This window comes from Arabidopsis lyrata (genome assembly GCF_000004255.2).
Source record: "Arabidopsis lyrata subsp. lyrata unplaced genomic scaffold ARALYscaffold_8, whole genome shotgun sequence".
Taxonomy (NCBI): Eukaryota; Viridiplantae; Streptophyta; class Magnoliopsida; order Brassicales; family Brassicaceae; genus Arabidopsis; species Arabidopsis lyrata.
The window spans coordinates 16,206,434-16,222,374 of record NW_003302548.1 but is presented as its reverse complement, the minus strand read 5'-3'; the positions used below and the strand labels follow the sequence as shown (position 1 = coordinate 16,222,374).

The 15,941-nt window shown below is 34.5% G+C and overlaps 5 protein-coding genes across 5 annotated transcripts; 3 read left to right on the top strand and 2 right to left on the bottom strand.

Annotated features, from left to right (window-relative positions):
* Positions 1-4,015: 4,015 nt before the first annotated feature.
* On the top strand, positions 4,016-5,673 carry LOC9302087 (UDP-glycosyltransferase 79B6). The gene has a single exon (XM_002865967.2). It carries the CDS (start codon positions 4,138-4,140, stop codon positions 5,476-5,478), a length of 1,341 nt encoding a protein of 446 aa, XP_002866013.1. The 5' UTR covers positions 4,016-4,137; the 3' UTR covers positions 5,479-5,673.
* Positions 5,674-6,629: 956 nt separating this feature from the next.
* Positions 6,630-8,425, top strand: LOC9302086 (codeine O-demethylase). Its single transcript, XM_021013504.1, is given in 6 exon segments — positions 6,630-6,960; positions 7,039-7,286; positions 7,520-7,703; positions 7,706-7,754; positions 7,757-7,851; positions 7,953-8,425. Coding segments are annotated over 6 exon segments (1,050 nt in total). The 5' UTR covers positions 6,630-6,723; the 3' UTR covers positions 8,190-8,425.
* Positions 8,426-8,600: 175 nt separating this feature from the next.
* On the top strand, positions 8,601-10,546 carry LOC9300373 (UDP-glycosyltransferase 79B9). Its single transcript, XM_002865965.2, has one exon. The coding sequence runs from the start codon at positions 9,033-9,035 to the stop codon at positions 10,374-10,376; it is 1,344 nt and encodes a 447-aa protein (XP_002866011.1). The 5' UTR covers positions 8,601-9,032; the 3' UTR covers positions 10,377-10,546.
* A 946-nt stretch (positions 10,547-11,492) lies between these two features.
* LOC9300372 (homeobox-leucine zipper protein ATHB-52) lies at positions 11,493-12,309 on the bottom strand. Its single transcript, XM_021023645.1, has one exon. It carries the CDS (start codon positions 12,109-12,111, stop codon positions 11,641-11,643), a length of 471 nt encoding a protein of 156 aa, XP_020879304.1. The 5' UTR covers positions 12,112-12,309; the 3' UTR covers positions 11,493-11,640.
* A 1,133-nt stretch (positions 12,310-13,442) lies between these two features.
* LOC9302085 (probable aminotransferase TAT2) lies at positions 13,443-15,729 on the bottom strand. Its single transcript, XM_002864249.2, has 7 exons — positions 15,278-15,729; positions 14,704-15,043; positions 14,405-14,623; positions 14,247-14,306; positions 14,001-14,156; positions 13,794-13,887; positions 13,443-13,693 (listed from the first exon to the last, which is right to left on the bottom strand). Exons 1-7 carry the CDS (start codon positions 15,511-15,513, stop codon positions 13,563-13,565), a joined length of 1,236 nt encoding a protein of 411 aa, XP_002864295.1. The 5' UTR covers positions 15,514-15,729; the 3' UTR covers positions 13,443-13,562.
* Between the last annotated feature and the right edge of the window lie 212 nt (positions 15,730-15,941).

The following is a 15,941-nucleotide window of genomic DNA, read 5'->3' as shown; positions in this document are numbered from 1 at the left end:
GCATGTAACAAAGAAATAGAAGATGATCCCTTAAATTGCACGGTTTGTGATGAGTACTCTTTATGCATGAGGTGCGCTACTTTACCAAGAAAGGTAAAACACAGGTGTGATGATCATTTTCTGTCACTATGTCAAGGTGTGGGAAACGCAAGCGGTGACTTGTGGTGTGATATTTGTGAGACGAAGACAGATCCGAGTGTATGCTACTATACTTGCGATGAGTGTGGGCTAAGTCTCCATATTGATTGTGTACTTGGAGATCTATATTACATGAAGGTAGGACATGAACTAGATGTACATCCTAACAATGGTGCTACTCGACCTCTCTGCGCCTTTTGTAGAGTTCGTTGCCGGTTCCCCTTCTTCATGACCGGTACAAAAGAACATTACGCTTGTTCGTTACGTTTGTGCCCAAATTATGAGGACTTAATATAATTATTCAAATTCATGTTTTACAGTCTCTGTCTAAAATTGTAAAACAGTGTGCTTTAAAAGTCTTTCAACATTTTCTGTTAAGAACTATATTCCAATTTTTATTTTCTCTCGCATCCTATACTTTTTTATTTGGGAAGTACATTAAAAAAAAAAATAGAGAAATTGTTAAAAATGCCCCTTTTTCAATACCCCTTTTCAAAAATGCCCCTTTTGAGAGTCCATTTTTAAGTTTGCCCTCTTTTAATTTTTAATGATCATTTTACCCTTATTTGAAACAAAATTAGGTCCACAAAATACAAAATATTTTTTGGCGGGAAAAGTGATCCCGCAATTTTCCTGCCAAAACACTTGTAAAAACCTTTAAAATACATTGTAAAATTTTCCCGTAAAAATTTTTCCCGCCAAAAATTTTTTTTTGCGGGAAAAGTGATTCCGAAATTTTTTTGGCGGGAAAAATTTACAAGGTATTTAAAAAGTTTTACGGAGTATTTACAAGTGTTTTGTAAGGTTTTACAATGTATTTTAAAAGGTTTTACAAGGTACTTATAAGGTTTTATAAGGTATTTATAACTTGTAAAACCTTATAAAAAACTTGTAAAACCTTATAACTTGTAAAACCTTATAAAATAGCTTGTAAAATCTTATAAATACTTTATAAATACGTTGTAAAACCTTTTAAAATACATTGTAAAACCTTATAAATACCCTGTAAAAACCTTTTAAAATACCTTGAAAATTTTTCCCGCCAAAAATTAAACGCCAAAAAATTTGCGGAATCACTTTTCCCGCAAAAAAAAATTTTTGGCGGGAAAATTTTTTGGCGGGAAAAAATTTTACGGGAAAATTTTACAAGGTATTTTAAAGGTTTTACAAATTTTTACAAGTATTTTGGCGGGAAAAATTGGGGGATCACTTTTCCCGCCAAAAAATATTTTGTATTTTGTGGACCTAATTTTGTTATATTTCCTTATATATTTATGATATCTTTTATTAAAAGAAGGGTAATTTAGTTATTTTGTACATAAAAGGGGTATTTTTAAAAATGAACATCTAAAGGGGGCATTTTTGAAAAGGTGTATTGAAAAAGGGGCATTTTTGTGAGTCTCCCAAAAAAATAACCTTAAATTTTGTAAGATATTGCATAGGATTGCCATTAGAGAAAAAATTTCAAAGAGTAAATTAATTCATCTCATTAAAATAAGGGGTTTTTGCAAAAATGCCCCTTTTTCAATGCCACTTTTCAAAAATGCCCCTTCTTTAAAACCTTATAAAAAATGTTCTTAAAAATATAAGATTTACCCAAATATGTATGTAACATTATTAAAACATACACAAACTACATTTCTATGTATCTAAAATCTTATAAATACTTTATAAATATCTTATAAATACATTTTAAATACCTTTAAAAACCTTTAAAATATTTTGTAAAACCTTTGAAAAACCTTAAAAATCCTTTAAAATAACTTGTAAAACCTTTAAAAACACCTTATAAAACATTATAAATACTTGGATCGAGTCTTCAAGTAGTAGTTACAATCCATAAGTACCTTATCAACCTAATAAAACTTTATAAAAATTTTAGATTTAAAAAAGGGTGTTTTTGAAAATGGACATCTAAAAGGGGTATTTTTGAAAAGGGGCACACCAAAAGGGGCATTTTTAACAATTTCCCATAAAATAAACAAGTCAAAAACTAATTTATGCAATTTTTTTAATTTTAATTTAATTATAAAAACAAAAATACATTATTAGTTTTTCTAAAAAAAATGACCAATCAAAATGATCATATAAAATTTGATATCTAACTTATCATATTAATTTGTTATTAATCATTATACTTCACCTCTCATTTTTATATGATTCTATTTTTCTGAAACAAATAAATCATCATATCATTCATATAATAAAAAAAATAGATTTTTATCTTCATATGCGAATTTTTAAAAACGAATATAAATTATTCAATCTATGAAGAAAAAAATGTAATGGGTCAAAATTCAGACTTGGTAAATATTTTTAAAACAAAAACAAATTTCAATAAAAATTTTGACTTAGTGACGGATTTTGAAATGTATAATTTTATATACTACGATAAATTTAAAATATTTTAATTTGAAACATTTAAAAATAGTTTTACTTGATATTTTTAAAAAATATCATCAATACTTAATAGATCAAGAATATATTTTAAAATATTTACAATAGGCGACGGGTTAAATATATTGTATTATATGATGGTATGATCATTATAACTATTTGAATATTTTATTTCATTTCATACAATTCTTTTTTGAAATCCATAATTTTATATCCTACAATAAAAAATTTTAAAATATTTTAATTTGGAACATTTAAAAATAGTTTAATTTAATAGTGTAAAGAATATCATAATATTTAATAAATCAAAAAGAAATTTTTTAATAAATACACTAATTTGATTTTATAAAATAGATATATTTAAAATATGTATAGCAGACACCAAATTAAATATAATGTATTATATGATGATAAGAAATGATCCTTATAACTGAAAGCATGCTAAGATTATATGATGAGATGTGTTAAATAAGGTCTGACACGTCTAAATATTTGAAAATTTAATTCTGCAAGTAATTTTGAAAATAACGAATGATGCCATGATGGATTGTGCACGTAATTTTTTCATTGGGATTATAAAATAAAAATACAGACTCCACGCACGGATTATATTTGGTATTATTATATACCATAATATGTTTATAACATATTTGATTATACGAATACTTGCTAAATTCTGTATTTAGCTCAAAAAATCTCTATTTCAACAACCAAACAATTACAAATTGAAAAAAGAACTTCCTAAATTAAATCAAAATAATTGCTAACTTCCTTAATTAAATCAAAATAATCTACGTTTTAGATCCAACTCATTTATGATATTTTGATTTTTATTCTAATTTTTTATCTAATTGAATTATATGCAATCTCATTTTGTGGTTGTTAAAATAAATTAACTCATAGTTCAAAAAATATTAATTTTTTAAAATTAATATTACTTAATGTTTTCATATCTTAAGAAAATACTATCCATAATTAAGTATTATATAAAACAAAAATATATTCATTCTAATATTATATATATGTACTTACAAAAATAATAATTCAGTTACTATTATAATATATCAAAATTTTATTTTAAAATATATAATATATAAAATTTTGTAGTAAATAAAATTCAACCCGTACTATAGTACGTGTCATGATCTAGTGATATATTATATTAAGAAAAGAAAAGGGAAAGTACATAACTTCATTAATCATTTGCAATTTACTTGGCATATTACTATTAGAAACAACCTTGAATGTCATGATCTTTGCAATTTCCATAAGTTGAGGAATACAGCTTCCGGAAGCTAAATTACATAGTATATTCAATTATTGCTGTTAATTTTGTATTATTACACCATAGATTAGGGAGTAATTTACGGAAATTTAAAAACAAAAGGAAACGACAGATTCTATAACAACTTAAATAGATAGAAAAAAATTACTTATCAAAACTAAAACTTTGGGGGATTCGTAACAGACTCGAATCATTCAATTCATACCAGTACTCTCCTAAACTTTAGGCATCTGAAACTGAATTCTCATAAACAGAAACAAAAGAACCTTAAGAACAAGATTAGAAGAAGAAAAAAACAGAGGAACATAAGAACAGAAATGGGGTCAAAGTTTCATGCTTTTATGTTTCCATGGTTCGGTTTTGGTCACATGACTGCATTTTTGCATCTGGCTAACAAACTAGCTGAGAAAGGTCACAAAATAACTTTCTTGCTCCCCAAGAAAGCATTGAAGCAACTTGAACCTCTCAATCTCTTCCCACACTGCATCGTCTTTCACACTCTTACCATCCCTTCTGTCGATGGCCTCCCTGCTGGCGCGGAGACAACCTCGGATATCCCGATCTCCTTAGGGAGTTTTCTCGCCTCGGCTATGGATCGGACACGAAATCAAGTCGAAGAAGCGGTTTCAATACGTCAACCGGATATGATTTTCTTTGATTTTGCTCACTGGATTCCGGAAATAGCTAGAGAGTATGGAGCCAAGAGTGTGAATTTCATAACGATTTCTGCAGCATGTGTAGCTATCTCATTCGTCCCTGGTTGTAGTCAAGATGACTTGGGTATTCCTCCACCGGGATATCCTTCGTCGAAGGTGTTGCTTCGTGGACAAGAAACCAACAGTTTGTCGTTCCTCTCCTATCCGTTTGGAGATGGAACTACGTTTTACGAACGGATCATGATAGGACTTAAAAACTGTGATGTCATTTCGATAAGGACATGCCAAGAAATAGAAGGAAAATTCTGCGATTTCATCGAAAGACAATTTCAAAGAGAAGTTCTTTTGACGGGTCCAATGCTTCCTGATCCAGACAGTAAACCGCTAGAAGATCAATGGCGTCTCTGGCTGAGCCAGTTCGAACCAGAATCAGTAATATATTGTGCATTGGGAAGCCAAATCATTCTGGAAAAGGATCAATTCCAAGAACTCTGTTTAGGAATGGAGCTCACTGGTTTACCATTTCTCGTAGCGGTAAAACCACCAAAAGGCGCAAAGACGATCCAAGAAGCCTTACCGAAAGGGTTCGAAGAGCGGGTTAAGGGGCGTGGAGTGGTTTGGGGAGGATGGGTGAAGCAACCATTGATATTGGCTCATCCATCAATAGGCTGCTTTGTGAGCCATTGCGGTTTCGGGTCAATGTGGGAGGCTATAGTGAATGACTGCCAAATAGTGTTTATTCCACATTTGGGTGAGCAAATATTAAACACCAGACTGATGAGCGAGGAACTCGAGGTCTCGGTAGAGGTGAAAAGAGAGAAAGCTGGATGGTTTTCAAAGGAGAGCTTGAGCGGCGCGGTTAGGTCTGTGATGGACAAAGATAGCGAGCTAGGGAACCTAGTGAGGAGAAACCACGCTAAATGGAAAGAGTCTCTAGTTAGTACTGGACTAATGAATGGTTATGTCAATAAGTTTATAGAAGAATTACAGAAACTAGTCTAGAAGAGAAAGCACATGAATAAAATACTTTAAGCTCTACTCTCTCAAATTTCAGTTTCTATGGTATAAGGTTCGGCGGATTGGATGGATCTCTTAACTTAATTGGCCCACACACAAAAAGATTAATACTCAAAAACACCTTAAAAAGAAAAAGCAGAACAAAACAAAAGAATGTGACTCTACTTAAGAGGACATCATCATTTAATCATTTACAAATTTAGCTTTTCTGAGTTCTAATTAATTTCGGATGAAAAAAAAAATTTGATTGATTCACCTATTCCACTGATTATTCTCCCAACTCACCTTACCATTCTCCAAGCTCATATAAGGGTATTTCAGTGCGGAACAATCAAAGCCAGAGACGAAAAAAAAAAAGAAAAGGTGCTTAAATACTTGTTTTTATATTGCTTCTATTGAGGCCACAATTAGTACACAATTAGTAACAATTCATAGAAATATGCATTTTTTTTGCCGAAGACCAGGGACCATCGACTTCATAAATTGAAAAAGACACAACGCACCGTCGAACTAAAAAAAAAAAAAAACGAAACTGTCGGAGTAATTTCCTCCCTGCTGGCACCGGCAGGATTGAAAGCCAGTATTTATTTATTTTATTTTTTGATAAATCCTATCGGCTATCTAGTCGGCCCTGGTAGGAACGCATCGAGGTGCTACATAGTGGACTGGTTCACCGTGTTAACGGTTAGGCCCTTACATGCTACCACTCTACCTATCCCGAGTTTGGAATGCCTTCCGACTAAGTATCAGGGAGTAGTCAGGCCGCCTGCATTTCTGGCATCAAAACCCTAACCGAGACCTAAGCTGGCACCGGCAGGATTTTCTCATAGCCGAGACCTACTCAAATTAGTTTTGATGGCATCAAAACCCTAACCCTAAATCATAAATCATAAATAAATTATAAACTTTCAAAACTAAATTTTACATTGTGTAATTTCTTAATTTCAAAAATATATTTTAGTAGTATTTTGTTAAGTGTCCCTTTAAATTTGGCCACAATCGATATATACAAAGAAAAAAAATAAAAAATAAAGGAGTATTGTTTAGTTTTGAAAATTGTCTCTTCAGATTGGTAAACGAAACGGCAATTTTTGTCCTGTTACGTATTAATATAGTGTTGTCTTTGGGTTTGGAAATACCAAACAGGCCAGAAATTCAAGAACATCTACGTTTATTACGAAGTTTCTTTTAATTAGTCCAAAAAGATCATCAAACAAATCCTTTGAAACAATGGAAAAGCCAAAGTTCAAGACTGTCCAAGAGCTGCTTGCAGCCGGAGAAAAACTACCGGAAAGATACCTCTGCACCCCAACAGGCGACGGAGAAGGTGATCAACCTTTCAACGTTTCGATGCCGGAAATGGAAATTATGGTCATCGATCTTAGTCTTCTCCTCTCTTCTTCTGATGACGGTCGAGAAGAGTTGAGTAAACTTCACTCAGCGATCTCTACATGGGGCGTTGTTCAGGTTTGAGTTTTTGACTCTCTTATTAATGATCACAGTCTCAAAAATTCATCGTAGAAACTTGATAACTCGTTGAAGCAGGTGATGAATCATGGAATTTCAGAAGCCTTTCTCGACAAGATTCTCGAGCTAACGAGGCAGTTCTTTGTGCTTCCGACCGAAGAGAAACATAAGTACGCAAGAGAGATTAGTAGTTTTCAAGGATTTGGAAACGACATGATTCTGTCTGATGATCAAGTTCTTGACTGGGTCGACCGCTTGTACCTCATTACTTATCCTGAAGATCAACGACAGCTTAAGTTCTGGCCTAAAATCCCAAGCGGATTCAGGTAAAATCCTTAGGACCATGAAAATTTCAGTTTCTACCGTCTTAATCTATAATGAGACATATGGCAAAACCAAAAAAAAATTAAAACTTCTTAGTAATTTTTTTTTCAAAAACATTTTGGGCCTTTTTATTTAAGAAAATTTTTGAAACTAATTTTGGACCCTTGGCATTTGCCTAGCCTAAGGGTAGAGACGGGCTGCTTTTAGATTGTGATTCTTAAAATCGTTTCTTTAGGGAAACTTTACTTGAATACACTATGAAGCAACAGCTAGTGGTTGAGAAATTCTTCAAGGCATTAGCTAGATCGTTGGGGTTGGAAGATAATTGCTTTCTAGAGATGCATGGTGAAAATGCTACGTTGGAGACAAGATTCAACATGTATCCTCCATGTCCGAGGCCGGACAAGGTTCTTGGGCTTAAATTAAACCGCATTCTGATGGCTCGGCCTTTACAATGATCCTACCTGAAAAAATGTGGATGGACTTCAGTTCCTCAAAGATGGGAAGTGGTATAAAGCTTCAATCCTCCCTCATACAATTCTGATCAATGTAGGAGATACTATGGAGGTAACAATCATGATTCATGTGTATATGATAGTGAATAAAATGCATCTATGATATTTGAATTGATTGGTGTAGATTTGACAGAATCTCTCATGCATGTTTAGGTAATGAGCAATGGAATATACAAGAGCCCGGTTCATAGAGTGGTGCTTAACAACGAAAAGGCAAGGATATCTGTGGTAACGTTTTGTGATGCTGATGAAGACAAAGAGATTCAACCTGTAACTGAGCTTGTGTCTGAGGCTAGACCAAGATTGTACAAAGCAGTTAAGAAGTCTGAGAAGAACTTCTTCAATTACTATCAACAAGGTCGAAGACCGATCGAAGCTGCATTTCTCTGAATGAAAAAACATCCACTCTCCTCCTGGTTTTAAAAAATGTATCTGTTTCTTTAGTTACTTGATCTTTGAAAAGAAGACTGTTTTGCTTTCTTTGTTGGAACGTGAGATTGCATGTGTGTTTGTGTTGTAATAATACCATGACTTCATGAGGGTATATGAGGTTCATCTTCCTAGCTAAAACATATTAAGCCTGAAGAGCTTCTAACTTGATAATTTGGGTCTGTTTAAATTGTTGATAGATCTTGTTTCTAAAGTTGTTGATCTACTAGTGAATAAGATAGTACTCTCCTAACAAGAAGTCAGATCCTAAGAGAATCAAGAAAGATAGATTAAAGGTTAAAGAACAACCTGCCTTGAGTGTTTGTTTTTTTTTCATCTCATGTTTTACTTTTGTAAGGACATTTGGGCTTTTACGGATTCGAATGAATGAAATAAGGGCCATATGCATCTGGTTCAGATTGACACTCGTCGTCAAACCTGGTATGTCATATTCATAAGATCGATTACTTTTGAGTTTTGACTTTTTGACACGTAGCATTGTATTTTCTCGAGGCATGACATTACAAATAATGTTTAGATTAGCCAAATTTTCTAATAAAAACAAATGACATTTAGACACATGCAATCCACTACTTCACCAACTAAACCACCAACCCTCACTAATAAATAAACCTAAAACACCCTTCAAAGACTTTAACAAGCATATTCCTCCAAGTCAATGGCTATCTCAATTGCAGAAATTTTGAAGCAAGAAAAACAAAGATGCTTATGATTTGAAACACAGCAAAATTTTCATCTTTTGGCTATCTTTGACACCTTGTTTCGACAATTTAGGAAAGAAAAATGGGCCAAAAGTTTCACGCTTTTATGTTCCCATGGTTCGCTTATGGTCATATGACTCCGTACTTGCATCTAGCCAACAAGCTAGCTGAGAAAGGTCATAGGGTTACTTTCTTGCTGCCTAAGAAAGCTCAAAAACAGTTGGAACATCACAATCTGTTTCCAGACAGCATCGTCTTTTATCCTCTTACTATTCCTCATGTTGATGGTCTCCCTGATGGCGCCGAGACCGCCTCGGATATCCCCATCTCGTTGGGGAAGTTTCTGACCGCAGCCATGGATCTCACACGCGATCAGGTCGAAGCCGCGGTTCGTGCTTTAAAACCAGACCTGATATTTTTTGATTTTGCTTATTGGGTTCCGGAAATGGCGAGAGAACATAACGTCAAGAGTGTGCTCTACTTTGTGGTATCGGCTAACTCCATAGCTCATGAACTTGTCCCAGGTGGTGAACTAGGAGTTCCTCCACCTGGTTATCCTTCGACAAAAGTGTTGTACCGTGGACACGATGCTCACGCTTTGTTGACTTTTGCCATCTTCTACGAGAGGCTTCATTACCGGATAACAACAGGTCTAAAGAATTGTGATTTTATCTCAATTAGGACTTGTAAAGAAGTTGAAGGTAAATTCTGCGACTATATCGAGAAGCAATACCAGAGGAAGGTTCTTTTGACAGGTCCAATGCTTCCAGAGCCAGACAACAGTAGACCACTTGAAGATCGATGGGATCATTGGCTAAATCATTTCGAACCCGGTTCGGTAATATATTGTGCATTGGGAAGTCAAATCACTTTAGAGAAGGATCAATTCCAAGAACTCTGTTTAGGAATGGAGCTCACTGGTTTACCGTTTCTTGTAGCGGTAAAGCCACCAAAAGGCGCAAAGACGATCCAAGAAGCGTTGCCAGAAGGGTTTGCGGAGAGGGTGAAGAATCATGGAGTGGTTTGGGGAGAATGGGTGCAGCAACCATTGATATTGGCTCATCCATCAGTAGGATGCTTTGTGAATCATTGTGGGTTTGGATCAATGTGGGAGTCTCTAGTGAGTGATTGCCAAATAGTCTTGCTTCCATATTTGTGTGATCAAGTTCTCAACACTAGATTGATGAGTGAGGAACTTGAGGTTTCTGTGGAAGTGAAAAGAGAAGAAACAGGATGGTTCTCGAAAGAGAGCTTATGTGTTGCGATCACCTTGGTAATGGACAAAGATAGTGAGTTAGGGAATCTGGTGAGGACGAACCACGCTAAATTGAAGGAGGTTTTGGTTAGTCATGGATTATTAACCGATTACACCGATAAATTTGTTGAAACTTTGCAGGATCTAGTCAACGATACAAATCTTGAATGAAACAATTTCATTATAAAGAAAGTACGTAGCAGCTGTCATAAGATAACGAAATAAGAAACTACTAGACCATGAAGTAGTTATTAGTGTTTTGTCTTTACCTCGAAGTTGTAATAAGATTTGTCTTTGTTCGATGTTTTACTTTTCTATGATAAATTCATCAACTCGTTAACTTTTCTTTCATAAAGCAAGAATGAAAGCAAGAATGCGACTTTTCTTGATATTTTCGAGATATTTTCCGGTCCAAATGAACAAAGCAAGAATGCGACTTTTCTTTCATAAATAAAGACGTGGGATTGACCAAGATATGTTGGTGTTAATAATGCCAAAGAAAGGTTTTCTAGAATCCCTAATGCTCTTGTAAATCTTGGAACCAAAAAAAAAAAGTTGTGATCTCTATAAACTTCACAAAAACGTAAAACTACCAAAAAGTCACTTTAGTGTAATGGTTATTTGTAGAGGGGGAGATTAGATGGGGTCTGGGGCCGAATCCCAGCACTATTAAACAAGTCCTTTCTATTTTTTGTAACACACTACATTAATGGCCCATAATTTTGCGAAGGACGCAAGTGCATGCTTGGCCTGCTTGGCCCCATGGCCGGCTCAATTTGAACCGGAGTCATTGATATATAATATTGTTCACAATGAATCCACATCACATACAAGAAGGATCAACTTCAAGAACTCTGTTTAGGAATGAAGCTTACATGTTAAACGTTCAGCTTACATGTTAAACGTTTGTTGTAGGGCAGAGGATAGATGCAGCAAAGGCTGATATTGGCTTATCCATCAGTAGGGCGGATGCTTTGTGAACCATTGATATTTGCTCATCCAGCAATAGGCTGCTTTGTGAATCATTGCGGATTCATAATTCTCTGGCAAGTGATTGTCAAATAGTCTTGCTTATATTTGGATGATCAAGTTCTTTTAACACTAGATTAATGAATCATTGCAGAATCTAGTACATGATACTAAATATTGAATGAAAATACTTGGTGTGATCAACAAGGTAAGATGAAACTAGACCATGAAGTAGTTGTTGGTTTCTTAGCTTGTGTTGTTACAACATTGCAAATCCTGATTCCAATTCTCTTATATTCTTATAACCATAACAAGAAATGAAGAAAATTCCTCTCTTTGTATTAGTGGAATGTCTGAATGACTTTAATTACAGATTGTAAATCTATCCAGACAAAGAGAAACCAATCAAACGAAACAAAACAGAGAGAAGATTAAATATTGGAATCTTGTCTATGTAGAAACAGAATCAGACCCATGAGGTTGATGAAGATCCATGTCCATTGCTAACAAAACAAGCGTAAAGCTCGTCGAATACCACCACTTGATCATCATGACCTTCATCACAAGAACCAAGATTAGAGTTATTTACAGGAGAATCTTGATTTGTGAACAGAGCAAGCTGATTCCTCGTTCTCTTCACCTCATCTTGAAGAAACTGCACTTGATGCTCTAACTTTGCTTTGTCGGAGAGAGCTGCTTCGAGCTTGGACTGAAGAGTGCAGTGTTGGACCTCGAGAGACTGAGTCTTGGACCTGGCTCGCTTGTTTTGGAACCAGACTGCAACTTGTCTCTGAGGTAGACCAAGCTGGTTCGACAGTTGAAGCTTCAGATCTGGCTCAAGCTTCTTGTTAACAGTGAAGCACTTCTCCAGTTGTCTTACTTGCTCTTGTGTTAGCCTCTTCTTCTTGTTTTTACTCTGACTCTGAGAATTCTCCATTTTTCTCTTCACTTTCTTTTTCTTTGTTGTGTTATGTACAACGTTGTGGCTAAGGATGTATTTATATACACACACGCACTCATACTTAAACACTGGTGATGTTCTATGTAAAAGATAAGCAAACAAATTAACTCAAACTTTGTATTCATAACAACATTACTAAGATTAGTTTTTTGGGTTATAAGTTTAACATATAATATAGAACATATATACAAAGACATTAAATATCATGTCATCTAGGTAAAAATACTCTATACAAAAACATAACTCATATTGTCAAAGTTACTAATACATTGATAGAACAGATATTCATAGTAAAACGAGAAACCACATTTGAATTTCAGAGCAAAAACTTTATGTAAATTTAAAGACTTTCGATGCATGTATAACGAAGTGGATTTTAAGTTTTCTCTGAAAACTGTAGTGTTTATCTGACACTAAAACTATTAAAACATACAAATCATGTATTACTTTCAAAACAAAATGTAATTCACCAAGTAGTGATAGTTCTAAAATCTCTAAACTTACCTTAGAACAATCAAATTCATTCTGATTCCCTATATGCCTATACATATAATCTTATTCAACTCTAGTAAGAAATATTTTGTCAATATGGATAGAGAGAATAACACAAGAGTCGGTTTATTTAGAAGGGGTCATTTGGGAATCAAAGCTATGGGGCCAAAAAGCCCACTTAACTGTTCTTTATGGACCCACTGTACTATTCAAAAGAATGAATTGGGACTAAGAGAAAATAAATTATTCTGATTAATTAATTAAAATAAGTAGTTGATTAACAAGTATTTTTCTCAAATACATGCATGTCTTCACGTGGGTTGGTCGTATCGTACCTACTTAAATTTAATAGCATTATCATTTAAGCAAAAAAAATTAAATAAAGTATGAACTCTTTTTTGTTCTCTTTGGGACAATGCATCTTGATTTACGAGTTCTTTCATTTTCAAATTTGGAATTTGCATATCAGAATCTTTAAGCACTTTATATCCCATTTTAGATACGCTCTGTTGTTTTGTAGACAAACAATCTTTTACCAATTACGACCAAATATATTGGGCCTAGACTAATTCTGCTGTGTCCAAAAGATTGGGCTCATACTTGCCTATCATCAGGGACTCAGGGTACCACTATGAAGACTATGATCTTAGACTAGTGCTACACGAAGTTTCAAGATCAAAACTCAAGTTACATAAAGTTTTAAATCTCTTTTAAGAACCACATATTTCATTTCAAGTTGACATTTTTCTGTTTATTCGGTTAGGTCCCATTCGGCTCCTTAGTTGATGTTTTTAATTAAGAGTTAATCTTATTAGTTATTACAATGAAGATATATTATATCAACACATATACGGAGAAAAAAAAACACTATACTAGTATACTGTATCTGTGTTTTTGAGCATATAATTTATGACCATACCAAAATCAGAAATCAACTATAAGGTTGGATATTGAGTCTTGGCATGTCTAAGATAGAAACATTTGATCCTTTTAAAAGCTTCTTCGATCGAAGGTGCATCTGCCGCAAACGTTATCCTCAGCCAGTTCTTCAGCCCCACCGCGGTCCCTGTTCAGCCGCATCCATCCACACACAAGGAATGTATCAAAACAATATTACTATTGATTAATGTATAATTCATCTTAAGAGGTTGAAATAATATCCTTACCGGGAAGAAGGATGACTGATTCTTCTCTAGCTAACTTGAAACAGAAGTCGATATCGTCGCTTACATCTTCGAGTATTGAGAGATTCAGCTTCACCTGAACGAAATTACAGAAATCAAATATCTAAGACAATAGATGTGTAACAATTTGTGAACATTTTTCACAATATATATATATATATATATATATATATATATATAGATGCTCACCATCATTGCCATGGATCCTTCTGGTCGATGCGTGGAATCAATGCAAGGAATCTCCTTGATCCAGTCACAACAAATATCCGAAGAGTTTTTCAACGAGTTCAAGGTTTTCTTGAAGAAAGACTCATCCGTCTGTTCCAAAATCGTGGGTACTGCAGCCTAATGCAACACAATCAAGAACAAAATTAATGTCTTAAGATAATCATAAACAATAGAAGTTGAATTTGAATATAAGTGACATATATATACCTGAATAAATGTAGCTGGTCCACCAAGAATATCAAAGTATTTCTTAAACCGCTCGATGATCTGATCCAAATGAACAAAACAAGATTTCAGTAAGTATACGGTTTATTTGCGCTCTTGCATCATCAATTTTTTTTAAAAAGATCGAAGCTATTACTAACCTTAGGGTCCTTAAACGAACCAGAAGGATCAGTGGTCACAAACCACCCGAGCCGCCAACCAGGAACTATCCATCTCTTTGATAAAGAGCCAAGAGTAAGCACAGGAACAATAGATCCAAACACACCCATTGGCACAAACGGTTTGCTCCCGAAAGCGAGATGACCATAAACTTCATCAGCAATCACAAGAAACCCTAATTTTTTCGCCGTTTCCGCAATCTAAAAACACAAATTTGTATACATCAACTTCCAAACAACAACATTGGTTCTGTTTCCTCATGTCAAAGTTTAAAGCTAACCTTCATCAAATGCTGATAACTATAGACATTCCCACAAGGATTACCGGGGTTTATAACAACCAAAGCAACCGTATTTTCGTCTGCAAGAGACTCGACAGCATCAAGATCGATCTCCCATCCGTTTTCTGGAAGAAGATCAACGTAACGAACCTCAAGGTGTCTAAACTTAGCACAGAGTTCATAGATTGGGAAACCAGGCCTTGGAAGCAGAATATTGGCCCTAGGACGAGCCAACATTGACAATGCTACATCGATTGCTTGCGTACAACCTGATGTGATAAACACATCATCCAGTGACAATTTGTATGGAAGATCACGCGATAGATACTCTGCAATTGCCCTGTTTCATTCTTACACAAAAGTGTGAGACTTGATTTGCAAGTTAAGTCTTTTTATACTCTCACAAATATATATTGAAAATGAAACATTCCGTTTCAATCAGAAGGTTCAAAACAAACCTAATTATCAAATCATCCTAATTAAAATTCGGTTTAATCATCCAATCGGTTGAGTTAAACGAACCGAATTTGGCATCCCTAACTGAGAGAGAGATAAGGGAAAAGACGAAACTGACCTTCGAGCTTGGGGAAGACCGACGGTAGGAGAATAACCATGGAACTTGTTGGAGAGAAGAGAATCAGAGACAGCTTGAAGAGAGACTTGTGTTGTACGAAAACAAGAGTATAGTGTTGGGTCTCCCATTCCCAGAGATACTACTCGCTTCCCTTCTTCATCTTCTGAGATACTTTCCATAAGCAAACTCAGAATCCCTTTGATGGTAATTGTACTCGTCGTTGCTCCATTCTCCATCTCTCTTCTTGAATTCGATCTTCTTCTTCTTCTTCTTTTGGGTTTCTTTTATTTTACCAAATTTGGATGGTTTGGTTTTGTTGAGTGTTTCGGTGCAACTCGCAAGAAGAAGAAGAGAAGGTTTTGATTTTGATGTGTGTTTTGATTGAGAGTGAGATTTGTTTGCCAGATTGGAGAAGAAGAAAAAATAAGAAAATATTTGCGTTTACTTTCCAACCACTCGTTTTTATTTGGATTTAACCCACTAAAAAATTGTTTTATTACGAATTGCACTAAATTTCTTATTAATTTATATTTTAACCCAACAAGGAGATGGTTGGAATTAGGATTTAACCCAAAAATATTTGTTTCATTACCGAATTACACTAATTATTTTATATATTTCTCAACTAGTACTAGTCGTTCATCTATCTGATTCTGATTAGATA